Below are 19,989 nucleotides of genomic sequence, written 5' to 3'. Positions count from 1 at the left end.
ACCTTTCAACAGAGGCTGGAAAGTGGGGATTTCCTGCAGTTTTATGACATCTGGGTCGCTGCTGACGTTCCGTGATGCCTGAGTCCCTTGGGCCACCACCACAATATCATCCATTTTAGCTCGCTGCTTGGCTGGCGAAGGGGATGCTGGGAAAAAGACATAAAGCCAACACCGTCACCATCACTTCTCCTCACCTGGCATCTCTTTTCTGGGGTCTGAGCCAATGCTGACTCAAGGCGATTGCCCGGATTAGTCCTTGCAGTTTTTGTGGCAAGGTTTTTCCAGCAGTGCTTTGCCTTGGCCGCCTCCTTCCTTCCTTCCTGGGGCCGAGAAAGAGGGAATGGCTTCTCTCTGCCTGCCAGACTTAAACGTAAAGCCTCTCCTGCTTTACTGGCTCTTTTAATCTAGCATCTTTGTATGTTCGTGTGTGTGTATGTGTATGTGTATGTGTATGTGTATGTGTGTATATATATATATATATATATATATATATATATATATATATATATATATATATATATATATATATATATATATATATATATATATATATATATATATATATATATATATATATATATATATATATATATATATACACACACACACACACACACACACACACACACACACAGCAAAGAAGCAGCAACCATGGGCCAGCCTGATGCCTGTCAATAAAACAATTCACTGGAAATCCACATATCTCCCTCCCTCCGACAGCCGCCCAGACGGAGGACCGGCCCGCCTTCCAGCTTCCGAGCGGCGATTCGCGCTCGGCCCCTCTCCGCCCGCAGCTCTCCCGCAAGGGGCGGTGGCCGCCGGGGACGCCCCTCTCCACCTCCCGGCCTCGGAGCCCCCTTCCGCCCCGCCGGGAGCGCCCACCTGCGGCGGGGTCGTGAGGGCGGCCCTCGGCCTCGGCGCTCTGCTCGGACCCCATCGCCAGGCAACGGCGGCCTCTACGTCATCCCCCCGCGACGCGCGGCGTCTGCGCGCGGCCCGGCCGGAAAGGCTCCCCGAGAGGTCTGGCCACGCCCCCTCGCCCCTCGCCCGGCGCTTCCGCTTCCGCTTCCTGTCCGCGGCCGGCTCCGCTCGGGGAAAGCGGCGACCTCCCGGACAGGTGCCGGTGTCGGACGGCGGGCCTCGTTCCGGGAGCCCGGCCGGATGAGGTGCGTCCTGCAGCCCGTCCCCGCCCCGGGCAGAGGAAGGAGCCGCCAGGCCGGGGGTGAGCCCGGGCGGGAAGGGGGGGGAAGGAGGGCTGGGGGGGAGCGGGGGGGCCCCGTCCGCGCCCCTTCGCCTCTCCCCGCCCAGGTCCTCCTCCGGGGCCGCTTCCCTGGCCCGGCTCCCCGCAGAGCCTGCGCACGTAGGGCGACCAGGGGGCAGGAGCCGCAGCAGCGGCCAAAAAGGCGAATGCGGTCCTGGGTTGTATAAGCAGAGGCACGGAATGGAGTATTCGTACCGCTTTACGAAGCCCCAGTGAGGCCCCGCCTGGAACACTGCAGGCAGTTTGGGTCACCCTACCACAAAAAAAGGTGTTGAGAGTCTGGAAAAAATTCAGAGAAGAGCAGCTAAGATGATCCAAGGCCTGGAGACTAAAGCGTACGAAGAAGGGCTGCGGGACTTGGGTCTGGCCGGTCTAAAGAAAAGAAGAAATAGGGGAGACACGATAGCAGCGATCCAGTATCTGAGGGGCTGCCACAAGGAAGAAGAGGGGGTCACATTGTTCACCAGAACACCAGAGAGAAGGACGAGAAACAACGGTTGGAAACTGATCAAAGAGGGAAGCAACCTGGAATTAAGGAGAAACTTCCTGACAGTGAGGACAATCAACCAGTGGAACAGCTTGCCACCAGAAATCGTGGGCGCTCCATCACTGGAGGTTTTTAAGAAGAGACTAGTCACTTGTCGAAGATGGTATAGGTCAGGGGTAGGCAACCTCGGCTCTCTTATGACTCATGGACTTCAACTCCCAGGATTCCTGAGCCAGCTATGCTGGCTCAGGAATTCTGGGAGTTGAAGTCCATGAGTCATAAAAGAGCCGAGGTTGCCTACCCCTGGTATAGGTTCTCCTGCTTCATGCACTGTCTGGGGAATTCTGGGAGTTGAAGTCCACAAGTCTTAGAGTTGCCAAGTTTGGAGAGCCCTGTCTTAAGGAGTTTCTTCCCTCATCCCCTCAGGCACAATGTCCTGAAGTCACATCCTAAAGTGGGCCTGTTCTCCAAGGCTGGCCTTGGGGGAAATTAGGAGATTGGCTGGGAGGATAGGATACTTTTTGCTAACTGGTGGAGACGGTTGAAGAGGAGAAACACCATCCCTGGGAAGGCTTGTTGGCCCTCCAAAGGTAGCTCAAACTAGGAAATGCTTCAGAGTTTTTTGCACAGCCTGATATTTCTCCTCTCTTTTTCAAAAAAATACTTTTCTGCATGTTAGGCTCCAAATTACAAAGTTAGGGGCCAGTGGGCCTTTCAGTGAGGAGGAGTTGCCCCAACTTAGTTACGCATCATTTAGTTGGCTCTTAGTGATGGTGACAGGCAAAAGCTTTTCACGATGACTTGCCTGTGTGTAACTCTTCCAAGAACAATACTGTAATCTCTTGGATCCCAACCATTCACCATAACTTTAATCCCTCCTGTTTTTTTCTAGTCCATCACCCAAAATATGTGAGTTTCTGTTTGTTGATCTTTTGTTGCTTGTTATGTCAGCTAAGCCACCAGTCTTTATTTGGTCTACAACTGATTGATGGACCTTTGTAGTAGTTCATGGTAGTCTCCAGATGACTTAATGGGTTAGTCTTCCTTCTCTTTGTCATTGTCAGACTTTCAGAATTGCAGATTACCTCTAAAAAGAACACTCCTCTAAATAGTCTGGTCTTTGTTCTTATGCTTTATATATTATTTAAGCTATCATGGACTCCTATTTAGTCTCCTGTTTACTTCTCCAACATCCTGGCTCTCTTTAATTAAGTTGGAACCCCAGACAAGAAAATTACCTCTCATTTACACTCCCCGGTTGCTTGACACTGAGAGGGTGGTCCATACCCTATCGTGATTTTGCTGTATTCAACGAAAGAAAGGTACGCATGGTAATAATGTGTAATACCAAGTAAAACAAATGGATGCAGACAACACCTTGTTTACCAAGCGCTTATGAATTTTAAATATAGAAAACTAATAAAATAATATAAAAAAACCCCAAAAAGATAAGCCGTCTCAAATGTTCTTCTCTCCATTATTCATTTTGTGATACTGATCTGATCTCCCGTCCTTTTGCTTGCCTGCTCATTTGACATTTTTTCCTGTAATGTTTTAAAGCAAATATTTGTGTGATACATTTGTGCAAGTGACTCTATTGGCACATTTTAGACGGTTAGATGTTTTCCAGTCTCTGAGCATATGGACCTATCCAGATTTATGGATATATTACCGTTAGCGCTTTCGCTCCTCCTCCTCCTCCCGGGGTTTTAAACAATGGGCATTTCATTTGGGATTGAAGCTTTCCCATTGACCGGCTGGTTTTCTCACTGACTTTCTTTCTTTGCAAACGTTCTTCTTTGCATGAACGTGTTTGTTTTTACCCTTTCCATGAAGGATTGTGTATATTAAAAGCTTCAGGGTAGTTTGTCATTTCCTTTAATCTCAAGATCAGTTGTCTTTAATGGTCTTTAATCTTCCTCATATGGCTGGACATTTTTATGGAGTTCTCTGATCTACTTAAAACGGGTCTTCAGACTTGGCCCTTTTATGACTTGTGGACTTCAACTCCCAGAATTCCTCAGCGAGGTTCCTTTCTTTCATGCGTTTATCATATTTATGTAGCTACCCATGTCAAAGTAACTCTGAATGGCGTACGGCACGCCTTTGGTTTCTCGTACTTCGTGCTAGAAATCTGTGTTCCATCAAATGCCCTTTTCGCCCAGGGCTTTTCATTGCTTTTTACTTCTTCCTATCGGGGGTCACAGCGAGCCTCTTGATATCCCAGGATTTTGAGAGAAGCATAACTCCTCTCACTGCTTTGGAATGTTGTTGCAACATGCTCGAGGTCACGCTGCTTTCCTTCTCCCCCTTAAGCTGGTTTCTTATCAAGGTAAAGTTCCTTTACGTCCCAATTAGTCAAGCCAGGCTGAACCTTTTTGCGATAGGTAGCTGCTGACACACCTGGTGCTTTGACTCATGATGTGACATGTGATTATTTCACTACAGGGAGTTCCTTCTACAGTGTTTTTACCTCCCATTATCGTCTCCTTTTCCTTAGCTGAAGAATTCCGAGGCGTGTGGCCATCTTGGATACCCTGAGCGGAAAATAGTTGTGAACAAAAGAACTTTCCAGAGCCCGTCATACCGAGAGGAAACAATGGCCGTCCGGACCACACGGTGCTTGGCCTGTGTGCCAGCAGTGCTGTTTTTGGTCCTGGTGGAAGCATCCCAGAGCCAAATCTGTTCCTCAGAGAAGATGGAAAACATCACGGTCGATATCCCTGCGGCCTTTTCCAAAGGCATCAGGGGGACGGATCCGATCTATGCCCCGTCTCCGGAAGCCTGTGTGGAGACTTGCTGCTTGGACAGAATAACAGGTAAGGGCCACAGATTTCGGGCAGAGTAATGTGCTACGGTTAGAAGGAAGCCTCCTGGGTGTGTTATGGACTGTTGTGTATAACGGGGTTTATTTACAAATGACTGGCCTCGTCTGCACATTGCAGTAACGGTGCTCGTTCCGTTTGGTTGCACGGAGAGCCTGCGCTTGCTACATGCAGGCCGGGATGAATGGCTTGTCCTTCTCTTGCTTGCGGGTGTTCAAGAAGAAAATGTTCAGTTGTGCTCCCAGAGCACAGATTGTCCAGAACCCCAGAGCTACGTAGCAATGTCACCCCTGTCTCTCTGCTTTAGCGTCTTAGGGGGGCTTGCCCACCACCCCTTCCTTGGGGCTGGAGAGTCATTCAGTAGATCCGAAAAAACTGCCAGGAGGGCGTAACTCCATGTGGAAGCCAATCCCCCCTCAGGCTTTTTTTCTAACAGGTTGGATTCCAGCTCCCGGGATGAATGCATTCCTGGACTCCTACCTTGGTAGCCCCAGTTGGGGAGAGCATAAATCTGGCCCCAAAAAAACTCCGGAAAACCAGTTTCAGTTGATGCAATGTGCCTCTTCTCGTCAATGTATCTGGTACGGCTGCATTTTTGCCGCTGATGCAGACTGGCCTCTGCTCTGCCCATTTGCTCTGTTACCCAGGCTTTCGCCCACGGGTGGCCTCCGCCCTCGTCCACTCTGCCTCGGTTTTATTTTCCTTCGCAAAAACACACGGTCCTTATCCTGGGCTCTGAGCCAACCTCTGGGTTTGCATTTCCTCCCTTGTGTAGCTCCCTCGTGATCCGAGATAAATTCTTCGCTATTCAGTCTAAATCTCCCCACTGGGAATGGGTTCTGAGGAATCCAACCCACAGGATTAAGAGGAGAATAAAAAAAAGGATGACCCCCCCCCCAGATTGGATCCTGGAAAAAAGGATGGGGTCACGTAGACTGCTCAGCGCTCGTGGGCAGAATGGTGGAGGAACTTCTTTTGTTTTTAACACTAGGACTTTGGTGAAAAGAAATTCTCTGTAAGAATAAAAGTTGGAATTGCAGATAGTCCTTGTTCAGTGACCACAGAGGGGACCAATAACTTGGAGATTAAGCAACGTGGTTGTTAAATGAGACTGCGTCTATTCTTACAATCTTCTTTCAGTTTTCCTTTGCTTTACAGACCTCTGGAGGATGTAAATGCAAAGACTGGCTATAAAGTGACCCCTTTTGTCACCCTCGTAGCTGCAATCAGTCAGTGTATAAGACTGTCGCTAAACAAGGACAACCTGTATAGGCAGGCAGGAGAGCACATCCAACAAAGATGCTGATGAACCCAAGGACAATTCTATCGTGCACAGGTTGAATAGCTGCACCTGGGGCTTTTGAGATGGTGGTGGGCCTCTGTATACTTATTTATGGATTTAATTGTTTTTGAGAACTCCACCTAGAAAACTCACATGGAATTATTAGATGATTGTAAGACAAGTGCAAAGCTTGCTGTTAAAACACATTTTCTTTCTTTTTATCTTTTCTAGATGATAAGGTGTGCAACTACGTGATCTTTAACACCAGAATGAAAGGCGGATCTCCAAATTGCTATCAATTTTATTTTCCTGCTCAGGAAACCTGTCCTGTGAAACAAGCGTTAGGATTGCTCACGTACAGAATAATAGAAGGTAAATGAAAATCCGCTGATCGACCAGTTAAATTAGTCATTTGTAGGAAATGTCATTATATTCTCCAAGCAGTTTTCACTGTAGCCAGCTTTAAAAGTTTTTGTAAGTGAAACTTCGCAGACGTCCCTTCAAAAATGGAAAGCAGCAAATGTTGTTATAAAAGAAGCCGAATCCTCTTCTGTCACACGCCAGAAAAATAGTTTTTCCCAAAATCGAGCCTTTAGTGATTTCTGGTGATATCATAGGAAAATAATCAGGTTTTTTTTTCCAGAGTTGTTATTCTATTCATTTGCTAGTTATATATCAGTGTGTGGTGGAATGTAATCTCTAACTGCAGGAGGAAAAGATTCCTTTTGCAACACTGGACTACATTCCATCACACAATGCAATGAATAAGTGACTGTTTTTAAGCCATTGGCATTCTTACTTGAGGGTGATATTTAGTTTTTATCCACAAATACTATGTGGTGTTTTGTTTTGTTTTTGCAAAGCAAGCCATATACTTAAAAGCACAATGATATTGAAGAGAGTCTCTGGATAGATTCTTTTAATGGAATATAAACTATGAAAAATCTCATCTTTATCATAATTCTTCCTTAAATCGATTGATGATTGTTAAGCACGTATTAGCACTAAATTAAATTTGAGTGGAGCGTTCCTTTCCCCAGGACTGACGTGCCGGGTTTTTAAGTACCACAATCTTCCAAACGATTACAACAACAATAGTTTCGATAAATGGGTGACTCTTGAGTCTTTTGTAATCCTGGAAGAGAGCTGATGTAGTTCCCATCTTCAAAAAAGGGGAAAAAAACAGATCCAGGAAACTACAGACCTATCAGCCTGACCTCAATACCTGGGAAGATTCTGGAAAAGATAATCAAACAACAAATCAGCGAACACCTTGATGCGAACAAAGTTATCACTAAAAGCCAACATGGGTTTGTCAAAAACAGATCGTGCCAGACAAACCTTATTGCATTCTTTGACCAAGTGACAAAACTAGTGGACCAGAGGAATGCTGTAGATTTAATTTACTTGGATTTCAGTAAGGCATTTGATAAAGTAGATCACAACCTACTACTTGATAAAATAGAAAAATGTGGGTTAGATAGCATCACCCCCAGATGGATTCGTAGCTGGCTGACAGGCCGTACTCAGCGTGTGGTACTCAATGGAACTGCATCTACATGGAAGGAAGTGTGTAGTGGGGTGCCCCAGGGCTCTGTTCTGGGCCCAGTGCTCTTCAATATCTTCATCAACGATTTGGATGAGGGGATAGATGGGGAACTCATCAAATTTGCAGATGACACCAAGCTGGCAGGAATAGCCAATACTCCAGAAGATAGGCTTAAGATACAGTAGGATCTGGACAGACTTGAACACTGGGCGCTATCTAACAAAATGAAATTCAATGGTGAAAAAAGTAAGGTTCTACATTTAGGCAGGAAAAATCAAATGCACAGGTATAGTATAGGTGGTACCTTGCTCGATAGTAGTAACTGTGAGAGGGATCTCGGAGTCCTAGTGGAAAAACACTTAAATATGAGCCAGCAGTGTGCTGCAGCTGCCAAAAAAGCCAACACAGTGCTAGGCTGCATTAACAGAGGAATAGAATCAAGATCACGTGAAGTACTAATACCTCTTTACAATGCCTTGGTAAGGCCACACCTGGAATACTGCATCCAGTTTTGGTCACCACGATGTAAAAAAGATGTCAAAACTCTGGAAAGAGTGCAGAGAAGAGCAACAAAGATGATTGGGGGACTGGAGGCTAAAACAAATAGGGAACGGTTGCTGGAATTGGGTATGTGTAGTTTAATGAAGAGAAGGGTGAGGGGTGACATGATAGCAGTGTTCCAATATCTCAGGGGCTACCACAAAGAAGAGGGAGCCAAGCTATTCTCCAAAGCGCCTGAAGGCAGAACAAGAAGCAACGGATGGAAACTAGTCAAGGAGAGAAGCAACCTAGAACTAAGGAGAAACTTCCTGACAGTTAGAACAATTAACCAGTGGAACAACCTGCCTCCAGAGGTGGTGAATGCTCCAACACTGGAGGTTTTTAAGAAGAGACTGGACAGCCATTTGTCTGAAATGGTATAGGGTTTCCTGCCTTAGCAGGGGGTTGGACTAGATGACCTCCAAGGTCCCTTCCAACAAATTATTATTATTATTCATGAACCAACCGATAGAAGCATTCTGTAAAAAAGAAATATTCCATGAGATTTTTATGGCTTCAAACATTTCCAACTCACCTGCCAAAATCTACAGCCTTCCGATTTCTGGGATTAGAAATGGCTGTCCAGATAAACCCCTTTCAGACTCATTTTTTGAGCTAGGTATGCTTTTACTTTCATACGAGCAAACGGAGCGAGGCTCTGTTTCTCTGCTCTAAGAAATTCATGGGATTGATCTTGTAGTGATTTAAGGCCCATTCATGATGACTTCTTGATGCGTCTTGAGGGTTTTTGTTTTTTCTGCTGAGGCGTAGAGAATAATCTCTCTTCCGTTTCATTTTTTTAGACAAAGAGGTGCCCAAACCAGCTCCGACCTTATACAGACTCCCTCATTCTTCATCCCCACAAGCAGCTGGGTTTGGTCCTCCAAGGCCGCTGGGTAGACCGGACTCCTTGCCCAGGACCTCTCAGAAAGAAGAACTCCTCTCTGGCCCTGCAGAGCATCCCAGGGACAAAGCGGGTGGGCCCTCCCAGCGTCCCAAGGCTGGAAGGACAAACGCTGGGGAGACCTTCGCTTCGTCTCTGCTGCGTGAAAGCAGCAGTCCTGCCAGCACCACCCAACGACCTACTGCTGTTAAGCTGCCCTTTGCCACCCGTGACTCTTCGACCAGCAGGACTGTCGGTGCTGCAGCCCTTCACGGTTCTGCTGGCCACATCCCTACTTCTGCACCTGATGCCGGAAAGACAGAGGCGGCCCAGCCCCGCAAGGGCACCCCTCCCAAGCCCTGGCTTCTTTCCGAAACCGGCCCTCCCGATTTCGGCTCGTTGTCATCCACTCCGCCCAGTCCACCGGCTTCTCTTCCCAATTCCCACCTTAGCGATGGAGAACTTAGCCTGGGAGGCTTCGGCCCTGACGGCAGCCCAGCCGGAAACGATTTCTCTCTGCTGAGTAACCAAGCCATCCTCTTTGCTGCCTTGTTTTTCGGGGTGCTGTTTTTTTTCTTAGCAGTGGTGCTGATAGGGGGGAGACTCTTCAGCTCACGCCAGCCACAGCGCTACACCAGGCTGGACTACCTGATCAATGACATGTACACCAATATGTGAACACGATAAGAGGGACTTGGAGGCACCCCAGTGGCCCGCGTGTGGCCTTCAGGAAAAAGAAGATGGAGTGGGTTTGGCCTAATGCAGTTCTACCCGCCCAAATCACAACGCTGCATTGATTTCATAATATGTTGCTTTCCCTCACGATCTCCTTCCTTGTTGATGCTGCATATACGGTAGATCTCACCTAGTGATAGCCCGTTGCTCCTTCCCAACCCAGAAAGTCTGTAGAAAGTGTAGGAGCGCAGTCCTGTTCATTTGAGGAGTACATCCTTAATTCGCTTTTGGGCACCGTGGGGCAAATAAGTCTCCATCGGAGCACTTTGGCGACCGCTTCTTCCCAGAGTCAATCCAGTTCCTGTCATCCTTTCGTCTGTTACAGCCCTGGCATGAAAAATATCTGCCAAGGAGGAGAATTATTTTAGTTTTAAAAGGCAAAACATTGATTTGGTCCTGGAGTGCAGTGCCATGCTGTGTGCAAAAATCATTTAGAGCAAACAACGCATGGCAACTGTTCATCTCTCTCTCTCTCTCTCTCTCTCTTGATATAGAAGGAGAAATTGGCTTACGTTAGCGCTCACCGTACAGGTAGTCCTCAGCTTACAGACATTGTTTAGCAACCCATTAAAAAAATCACAACAGCACTGAGAAAAGTGACAACCGGTCTTTGCGTGACTGGCGGCGTCCCCATTTTCCCCCCAGCTTTCCCAGCCATCTTCCAACAAGCAAAAGTCGCTGGGGGAAAGCTGGACCCACTCGACAATCGTGTGATTCATTTAACCACTATGGCAAAAAAGGTAAAAACGGGTGTGACTCACTTGACAACTGCCTTGCTTAGCCATGGAAATTCTGGCTCCAGTTGTGGCGGAAGTCGAGGATGCCTGTATCCAGCTACAAAACTCAGGAATAGCCACTAGATGGTGACAGAAGAAGAGCTCTATTTCCTTGCTGCCCCCTAGTGTTTACGCAGATTCTTGCAGCTCAGATGTAATATTTTTAAACTATTTTTTCACTTAAATTCCCCCCACTTTGGAAGTGATTCTCCTGTCAATTATTTAAGCAATAATAAAATCTGAATTGATTTTAAAAGGTTTAAAATAAATTCAAGCAGTGTTCGGGCAATCATTTCCTTTTTAATATGTTGTACTGTATTTCGTGATCAGTTTGAAACGGATCTTTTCAATGCTTTGGAGCGCTGCGTTCAGGAGGCATCATCTAACTCAAATTTTAGATACGAAGTATGCCACTTGGAAAAGGCTACAAAGCATCTTCGGGGTCTTTTGTGCCTAAGGTGTGACTAGAACTCCTCGTCACTTGGATTTTCAGCCAACTGCGTTTAGCCTAAAGGAGGGGGGCACAATGGCTCAGCAGTTAAAGATGTTGAGCTGGGAAGCTGACAGCCCAGGTTGGAAACCCAAGCGCCATGCGACGGGGTGAGCTCCCTGTTCCTTGCTCCAGCTCCTGGCCACCTAGCAGTTCAAAAGCATGCAAATGCGACTAGATAAATGGGCCACCGAATGAGAAGGAAGGACTCACTGGAGAAGAGCCGAATGCTGGGAAAGGTGGAGGGCAAGAGAAGAAGGGGACGAGAGATAATGAGGTGGCTGGATGGAGTCACTGAAGCAGGAGGCGTGAGCCTAAATGGACTCCAGAAGATGGTAGAGGAGAGGAAGGCCTGGAGGAACGTCGTTCATGGGGTCGCGACAGATCGGACACCACAACTAACAACATCCCTTCGGTGGGAAGGTTATCAGTGTTTTTTGAACCTTTGGCGTACAGCCATGCTGGCCACATGACCGTGGAAATTATGTGGACAGCGCTGGCGCCCTCGGTCAAGAAAAAGAGATGAGCACGGAGCTCTAGAGTTGGACACGACTGGATGGGGAACCGTTACCCTTCATTTTTTTTTAACCACTTCAGCAACCTGGCTTTCTTCTGCAGTAATAGTGCTTACGGGAGCACCTGCGGCCGGCATTGACCTCCCTCCGCCCAGTGCGCTCCCACAGAGAGGGCCTCCTCAGGGTGCCGTCAGTCAAAGAGTGTCGACTGGCGGCCCGCAGGGGGAGGGCGTTCTCTGTGGGCGCGCCAGACCTTTGGAACCGTTTACCGGTGGAGCTCCGGACGGCTCCCGACCTTCGCTCCTTCCGACGTGACCTAAAAACATATTAATTTGAACAAGCCGGCCTGGTCTGATGGGTTTAGGGGTATTTTAATGTTATTGTATTAACTTATTGAATTGGGCTGTAATATTTAATATTTTTTTAAACTTTTATATATTATATTTTATTGTATTGCCCTGTACACCGCCCTGAGTCCTTCGGGAGAAGGGCGGTATAGAAATTAATTTTATTATTATTATTATTATTATTATTATTATTATTATTATTATTATTATTATTATTATTATTAATTTGTGTATTAATTCTGTCACTAGATGGAGTGCGTCCATTCATTAAGAAACCCCACATTTATGCAGAGTTTCTTTGTGGCCAGTTGAATTTGCAACAGTGCCACCAATATGCTGCTTAGTTTAACACCTTTGAGAAGTACTAGTAACCAAGAATAAAAAAAAAGATAGGAATGCTGTTCCAGGAACCGGCTGGGGGGGGGGAGGGATTACTGGAAGGGATATTTAAAGGAAAACACCATCCAACATGTAGAAGAGTCTTTAGTATTTGATTCCGTTTGAAAATATTTCTGAATGGCGGTCGTAAAATTCTTCAGGCTAAGTACGAAGGAGGGAGGGAGTGAATTTTTAATATTGAAAGTCACCTTGGAGTCGCAGTCTCTGAGTTGGGTGGCCATATAAATTTGTTTGCAACCCAGATGGTCCTGGACTTTTTTTTTGCCAATGGGGCCCGCCATGCTTGCTGATGTCATTGATCTATCTCGCTTTAGGTCTTTTCTGTGGACATTTTTGATCAGGTGGGATCCACTCTATGACTGCTTTGGTCTACCTGCCCTCGGTTCTTGCTGTGTGTCCAGCTCGTTTCCACTACAGTGGATAGACCAGGGCCCTTCAAAGTTGTGGACACACTGCCTGAGGAATTCTGGGAGTCCACAAGTCATAAAAGGGCCAAGTTTGAAGACCCCCCGGGATAGACAATGGCTAAAATGATGAAGATGATGATGATAAATTTGCCTACTAAATAAATACGGTAAAATGAACGGTAGAGGGCAGCAAAGATTAAAAGGATGCGGCTATTCTGAACTTCCGTCCCTTGCAAACTGGGCCCTGGTGATTGTTGCCTTTATCCCTTCCCTCGCTTCTTTTCCCAGGGCAGAAAAAACAAGAGATGCCCGTCTGCACTTTTGCAGCTGTGCCACAGCCTGGAATATCCATTGGTTCTTGACCATCAGCCTCTGTCCAACACATTCCCGGAGGGCCTGGTCCTGCCAGGAAAAGAGGGCTTAAGGGCTACAGCACTGTGAAAAGATACCAAATAATCTAGAACAGGGGTGTCAAACTGGCCGGACGTACAAGTAGTCCTCGACGTATAGGCAGAATTGAGCCCCAAATTTCTGTTGCTAAGCGAGCCAGCTGTTAAGTGAGTTTTGCCCCGTTTTACGACCTCCATCGCCACAGCTGTTAAGTAAGCCACTGCGGTTGTTCGGTGAATCCGGCTCCCCCACTGACTTTGCTTGTCAGAAGTTCCCCAAAGAGGACCACAAGACCCCCAGGACGCTGGAACCGTCATAAACGTGAGTCAGTGGTCAAGCCTCTGAATGCAAATCGCGTGGACGTGGGGATGCCACAATGGCCGTGTGAAAAATGGTCACGGGTCACTTTTTTCAGTGCCGTTGTAACTTGGAACGGTCACTAAACAAAGGGTTGTAAGTCAAGGGGTACCTGAATCTGTTGGGGTGAGGGGGGAAAAAAAATCAACTTGGCAGTCACAATTGCAACCAAAGCGCCGCCCCTTTTTTAATGTGCACCCTCCGTGCGGCACACGTGGGCACCTTCCGTGGGCTGGCAGGACAGTGGCAGCCGTGGCAAAAGCTGCCCCTGGATCGGTCAGTGGGGGCTGGGAAGGAAACGTTTTGCTGCAAGGACTCAGGACGCCGAATGACCGGGAGCTTCAAGCTCTGCCTAAAGGAGACCTGGCCAGGATCCACCAGGCATCCGGAGGGAAAAAAGGAAAAAATAAACACCTGGAAAGGGGGGGGGGGGCGCAAGTTTACCTAGGTTTGCATTATCTCTTGAAACCCTGGGGGGAGGGGAGATCAGGGGCCTGCGATGGGGGCCTTCTTTCCCCAGGCCTGTGTTGAAAGAGCGGAGATAACAACCGTGTGGTTGCCACACACAGGAAGATCAATGTTGTGATAAGAGAAAGCAAGCGAGGGGCGCCCTGGAAGGCCTTTGGGGAATTCCACTTTATAGGTTATATGTGAAAAGCCTCCAGTTACCATCGCAAGTGAGCCCAACATTTCTGTTGCTAAGCAAGACAATTGTTAAGTGAGTTTTGCCCCATTTTACGACTTTTCTTGCCACGGCTGTTAAGCGAACCACTTGCGGTTTTAAGTTAGTAACGCGGTTGTTAAGTGGATCTAGGCTTCCCCTTTGACTTTGCTTCTTGTTAAGGTCGCCAAAAGTGATCACGGGACGCTGGGACGCTGCCAACCGTCATAAATAGGAGTCCGTTGCCAAACGTCTGGATTTTGATCCCGCGACCCTGGGGATGCTGCAATGGCCGTGTGACAAATGGTCATAAGTCATTTTTTCAGTGGTGTTGTAACTTTGAATGGTCGCTAAAGGAACTGTTGTTAAGGTGAGGATTACCTGTACTGTATACTACTAAAACACTTCCATCTCTGTGTCTGTCACCTTCAGTTGAGTGAGACAGGGCATCATAAGGCAACCATTTTTGACCCAATGTACCTCAAATGGGCTTACAGAAGGGGCCAAAATCTGTGTCAGGACACACACACAGTTTCACATCCAGATGAGATGAGGAGGAGGAGGAGGAAGAGGCAGGCTGAATAGAAGGAGGAAATTCCCAATTCTTAATGCCAGGCTACGGAAGTGAGGGAAATAAGAAGTCAAGAACCCTTCACAATTTGAATGGATCCTCTTAAAGCACACGGGAACGCTTCTGCAGCTTATCTCCAGGTGCTGAGATTTGAGAAAAGGAATGAGAAAAACCAACTTCATCGTGAAAGAGCCAAGTTAGCATTCATTACAGGGGCAATTAAGAAGAGGCCAAAGAGATTTATTGCACTGTGGATGTTAACCGGTTCATTAAGGCAAGAAAGCCAGAATCCTATCTACTACATCTTATTAAAGATCCTGACAGGTAATTCCCACAGTCTCTGGGGGGGGGGGGGGTTGGTTGGTTTTTTTGCCATTCTTCCTTTTCAACACAAGGTGTGTTTGTTTACGGGTCTGTGAAGGCACATACTATATAAATCTTTCCTGGGAATATGCTCCAGGCATCTCATGCAGTGGATTATAACTTTATTTAAATTTGTTCTAGCTGCCCAACTCCAATGGACTCTGTGGCATACAAAGTAAATCCATACAAGCAGATAAACATGAAACCACATAGATCCAAACTCATGACGTTTGCCACTAACAGGGCCCATTTTGAAATGCACATAAAAATGGGGCAGGACTTTGAATGACTGGTGACAGAGCCCTTCCTGGCTTTTTTTTTCCTTTTAAATCCTTGCATGTTTCTGGTTTCTAGAAAGACAGACAGATTTTTAACTGCAGGATGTTACAAATTGCTAATTAAATGTTCCCGGTTCTTCCAAGCACTAAAATCACAATTGCTTTATTCGAGAAGTTTGCATTGGAAAACAGAGTGGCAATGCATTGTTTGAAAGGGGAAAAAAATCTCCCAATAAGTTGAGATTAAATCGGGAGTTTCATAGAATGGTAGAGTTGGAAGATATTTTGGAGGTCTTCTCTTTCGTGTTTGCACTCTGCAAGTTCCAAGAACTTGTTTGTGCTCTACAAACTTCTTTTGAGATTTTAAAGGCATTCCAACTTTTTTTTTTTACAACTGTTCTAAGGAGCAAAACAAAGAGCTCTGGAAACTATCTTACCAGATAACCCCTATCCAGGTTTCATCATTTCTTGTCCTGGCACTCTGAGCTACAGGAGGGCCTGGTCCTACCAGGAAAAAGTGCTTAAGGGCTACAGCACTTTGAAAAAGATACCAAATATCTAAAATGTGTCTTCTCAGTGGAACTCTTCAGATGCTATCTGTCTGTCTGTCTGTCTATCCATTTATCCATCATCCATCCATCCTCTTATCTATCTATCCATCCATTATCTATCTATCCATCCATCCATCCATCCCTCCCTCCCATCTCCCCTACAATGTGACCCATCTCATGTCTGGGATTTTGTAGACAGGGCCGTTTGCAGGGAGGGCCGTCAGAAAAGGCAAGCTGGTGGCCCCAACCGGGCAGTCCAACCCCAGGGGCGCAGCTGTAAGGGTGCAGGCAGCGACTTTGGGGGACAGCTGGAAGGGAAGCACCGGAGGGAACCGTCTTCTAAGAGCCAGGAGAGGGGGAGGGGCGTGCTAAACGTTTCTCCAGGGACCCTCCCTCGTTTCTTGGGTTGTGAAGATGACGGGGAAGGGAAGAGAGAGAAATGTACTTTCAGACTTGCAAGTTTGTTAATGTAACCTTGCAATAATGTGGAACTAGCCCACCTGGTTGTGCTTCCCGTCTGGACTCGGTGGGCTGGCAATGGCTGTGACCATCACTTGAATTTTCAGCATCCCTCCCTGCAGAGGCCGCAGGCTGCAAAAGGAAGGCGTTTAGTCCAGCTGCCTTCCAACAATTCTGTAAATACTAAGGTGTGCCTGTGGCAATTCTGGATTATTCCCAGGTAAGGAGGAGGGGAGGTATCGCAATGTCCTCTAGAGGAATCTGCCTTGGAAAAAATGCTTGGAAACTGCGCTGTACGCAGAATGAGCAGGACAGGATGTCATTCTTATTATAGCAGGGTTGTTTTTAGGAAGCTGAGGGCTTCCGATGGCAGGTCTAGAGAACTGAACTCAACCAAACTGGCTCTCGCTTATGAGAGTTGACAATCAGGATTCCCTTTAATTGTGAAATGCATTTCCACCATTTCTTTCCCTCGTAAAAGAAAATGAGCAGTTTCCGTCTTCCAACCTACCGTACTTCAGATTTTAAATCCCCTACAAATGCTGTTACAAAATTGCTCAGGAAACTGGGAAAATGAGGTAGGCATTGCCCACGAGACAGCTGCCAAGATCCAGCCAGCATTTGCCTTGAATGACAGAACCTCGCAAGAGGAGGCTGGTGGAATGGCTGGGGGATTCTGGGAATTGAAGTCCATAGAACAGAACAGAGCTGGAAGGACCCCCTGGAGGTTTTCTAGTCCAGCCCCCTGCTCAGGGCCACCATCTTAAAGATGCCAAGGTTGGATACTCCTGCCGTAGAACTAGTTCTTTTTTTCTTTGCGGAGATTGGGGCAGAACGTAAGAACAGAGAACTCTTTCCAGGGTATCTCAGATGCCTTTTGAACTCTACTGACCTTTTAAACTAGTACGTTTTTCTTCATTCCTAGATGCCAAATATTGTTCTTCTGTACCTGCAGTTTCAGGTAGTCTTTGACTTTTAAGCACAATTGGGACCAAAATTTCCACCGCTAAGCAGGGCAGCAGTTAAGGGAGTCGCGCCCATTTTACAACTTTTTTCACCACAGTTGTTAAGCGAATCACATGGCCATGAAGAGAATCCAGCTTTGCCCACTGACTTTGCATGTGACTGCAAATGGTGATCACACGATCCTGGGACGACTCTACGACTGTCATATTGGTCGTCAAGTGCCAGAATTTTAATCAGTGGGGATTCACTGGTAACAATTGCACTGATTCGCTTAACAACTGTGCCAAAAAAGGTTGTAAAATGGGGCAGGGCTCAGGGTGTCTTCTGTGACCATTTAATTTATTAATATTAAGGATGCTGCAAGAAATGTCTGTTAAGTCACTTTTGTTCAGTGCCAAGTTAACTTCGAGCAGTTGCTAAACGAATGGCTATAAGTTGAGGACTGCTTGTAGTAAAAATATTCCGAAACGTTATTTATTTTTACTTTTATTCCAGGAGAAACAGACTTTAATACGTGACAAACTCCATTCCATTCTTCCATTTTCAAAGGCACAATGCAAGTATTTTGGAACCTGTCCTGCAAAATCCCGGATTCCACTAGAGATTTCAGAGCAGAAAGACATTTACAACTTGCTATGGTTTCAAAGGATTCCTAGGGCAAGCTAATGGGGTCCATCTGTGGAGTATTTTGCAAACCGAAAGAAAATAATGTTTCAGGGTTTGGTGGTTAAAACCCGATCCCCTTACAACAACAACAGCATGTTTTCTCAACTAAGACTCAAGCACTCCCAAAAGGTAGGAAAAAAGAAACTTTAAGTTCTCCAGATGTCTTGACGTTTTAAATAAATAATTGAGCTGAAGAACCCTAACCCTGCCTTACAGATAACACAGCCTAAGCTTCTAGCCAAAATTTCTCTCCTTTTTCCCCCAAGCTAATCTATCTCGAGTTCTGCCACCCTTACATGGTATCACGCATAATGGAAATCGGTCAGATGGGAACAATTTGGAGGGACAAAGGGGGGGAGGAGGGTCCTTAGCCCTTTATCAGCTTGTACTTCCTCTGTCAAACACTCACCTTTATCAGTTGTGAAATAATGCTAAACTGTGAACGTGGCTCTAAAATCACATCATAAACTAGCCACAGCCCAGCTTAAAAAAGTCTGAGCCAACTGGATCAAACCAACCTTTATTGTAGGCATTAACCAGCATACTGAATTAACTGAATAAGCTATGATTTGGCTAAGCATGAGCTTGGCACGTGCAAACCCAGCCAGCTTGTGTAAGTAATTGAGTCATCCCAATGAAGATGCTTCTTTAGCCTGTCCCGCCCCACGTACCTTGGGTGAATGAAAGAAACTTACTTAATTGATCCTCTTTTGTGGGGTGCCCTGCCTGAACCGCACACGTTATCACCCACATCTGCACGGCACTCTTGGCTAAAATGGGATTGGCTGGTTTACGATTGTGCAAACGGGCCCTGAGTGCGCTGCCCCAAAATCCAGGGGCCAGCCTGCATTCATGGCTTATGCAGTCACAGTCTCCTGGCTTCCGGGCCAACACCTTTAACCACTACTAAGCCAAACTGGCTCTCTTGATGTCCGTACACAACTGTATCTTCTAAACTGGCTAAGTCAAATCACCTCCAAAGTTCCAACAGTTTGGCTCCTCCATGGACACATCACTCACTTCTGACCCTGGGCAACTGAGTCAGCCGTCCCATGGTCACATGACCACATTTTAATGTGGGTTTGACAAAAACTGGCATTTACCTCTGGTTTCCAGCCAAACTGCGCTCGAAGCAAACCATGGGTTTGCTTAATGACCCTGGTGATTCCCTTAACGACCACAATAAAGGTCCTAAGATAGGGTCGGCCATATGATCAACTGCATTACAACCATCACGTCACAATAGTGAAGGGCAGTCTCCATTATGATTGTAACTCGAGGACTTGTAATAGAAAGCCAGTTGGGCCTAGTGATGAAGACATCAGGCTAAAAAACGGGGGGGGGGGGGACCTTGAGTTCTTCTGATCTAGTCCAATCTTAAGCACAAAGCCAGCTGGGTAATTCTGAGCCAGTTACTCTCTCTCAGCCCTAAGCAGAAGGCAATGGCAAACCGCTCTGGGAAACCATGCCATGCCAGTCTCTGAAACTGGACACAATTGAACAAAAGGGGGGAAAAACTTGAAAATACGATTGGCGTTCATAAAGGTTCAATTTTCCTGCAATTAAGTTTATAAATTCAGGTGTTTTTTTTTAAGCTTTTGAGTGAGCAGACCCAACAGATAGTGACTCAATACCGGGAAAAATATGCTTTAGATTTTTGTAAATACAACCACGTTGTGTTCTGTGATAATACATCAGCGCAAAAAGTGCAAAATAATTTTAGGTTTAACGAAAGGCACTGTAGCCCCGTATTACATAAAAAACTCTATATTGTTAATTCTGTATTTATTTTTGTCGTACTTATGTAGTGTATATCGGAGGTGGCGACCCTTTGAGAGCCGTATGCAGTGAAATTCCATTTTAATTTGTGACGATTAGTGTATATTCAAAGTGACAATAAAGTTTCTGTTCTATATTCTGTTCTATTCTCTGTTCTTTTCTATTCTATTCTAAACTTCCTTCCTTCAAAATTCTCTTGAGGAATACAAGGTCGCTTGGAGATTTTTCCCCGCCAAAGAGCCAACCTGGAAATACTCTTTTCTCCCCTCTCTTCCTCCTCCTCTCTGACTCTGTGTTTTCTTTCATATTCTTTACTAGCTATGAAGGGTCAAGAGCTTATGAAGAAGTCCTAAATGCTTTTGTCTTAGAGATCCAGCCAAACCCAGCCATGGGGTTTAATCCCCCACTCCCAGTTCGGGGCGATGACGGGATCCCCTCTGACTAGAGCAGGG

General features: G+C 46.3%; 2 protein-coding genes across 9 annotated transcripts in view; one reads left to right on the top strand and one right to left on the bottom strand.

Moving 5' to 3' along the window:
• The window catches only part of BORCS5 (BLOC-1 related complex subunit 5), a 35,121-nt gene extending 34,142 nt beyond the window's left edge, over positions 1 to 979 (bottom strand). For all 4 annotated transcript variants that reach the window (XM_081331597.1, XM_081331596.1, XM_081331598.1 and 1 more), the window contains exons 1-2: positions 883 to 979; positions 3 to 146 (exon numbers count right to left, since the gene is read on the bottom strand). In XM_081331597.1, coding sequence (XP_081187723.1) covers positions 3 to 146; positions 883 to 937 — 199 coding nt within the window. In that variant the 5' untranslated portion in view covers positions 938 to 979. The remainder of the gene's footprint in view (positions 1 to 2; positions 147 to 882) is intronic.
• A 61-nt stretch (positions 980 to 1,040) lies between these two features.
• Positions 1,041 to 19,673, top strand: MANSC1 (MANSC domain containing 1). Of its 5 annotated transcripts, XR_014026899.1 has the most exons (7): positions 1,041 to 1,222; positions 4,249 to 4,567; positions 6,087 to 6,227; positions 8,748 to 9,681; positions 14,088 to 14,274; positions 17,588 to 17,887; positions 19,567 to 19,673. XR_014026899.1 is itself a non-coding variant. In XM_081331073.1 (4 exons), the coding sequence occupies exons 2-4, from the start codon at positions 4,348 to 4,350 to the stop codon at positions 9,503 to 9,505; spliced, it is 1,119 nt and encodes a 372-aa protein (XP_081187199.1). In that variant the 5' UTR covers positions 1,041 to 1,222; positions 4,249 to 4,347; the 3' UTR covers positions 9,506 to 10,644. The 5 variants fall into 5 exon arrangements, 3 of the variants coding, with proteins under 3 accessions (XP_081187199.1, XP_081187200.1, XP_081187201.1); XR_014026900.1 differs by having other exon boundaries at positions 17,588 to 19,673; XM_081331073.1 differs by lacking the exons at positions 14,088 to 14,274; positions 17,588 to 17,887; positions 19,567 to 19,673 and having other exon boundaries at positions 8,748 to 10,644.
• The last annotated feature ends 316 nt before the right edge of the window (positions 19,674 to 19,989 follow it).

This window comes from Vipera berus (assembly GCF_964194415.1).
Source record: "Vipera berus genome assembly, chromosome: 6".
Taxonomy (NCBI): domain Eukaryota; kingdom Metazoa; phylum Chordata; class Lepidosauria; order Squamata; family Viperidae; genus Vipera; species Vipera berus.
Note: the sequence above shows the minus strand (reverse complement) of the source record. Positions and strands in the feature narration are given on the sequence as shown.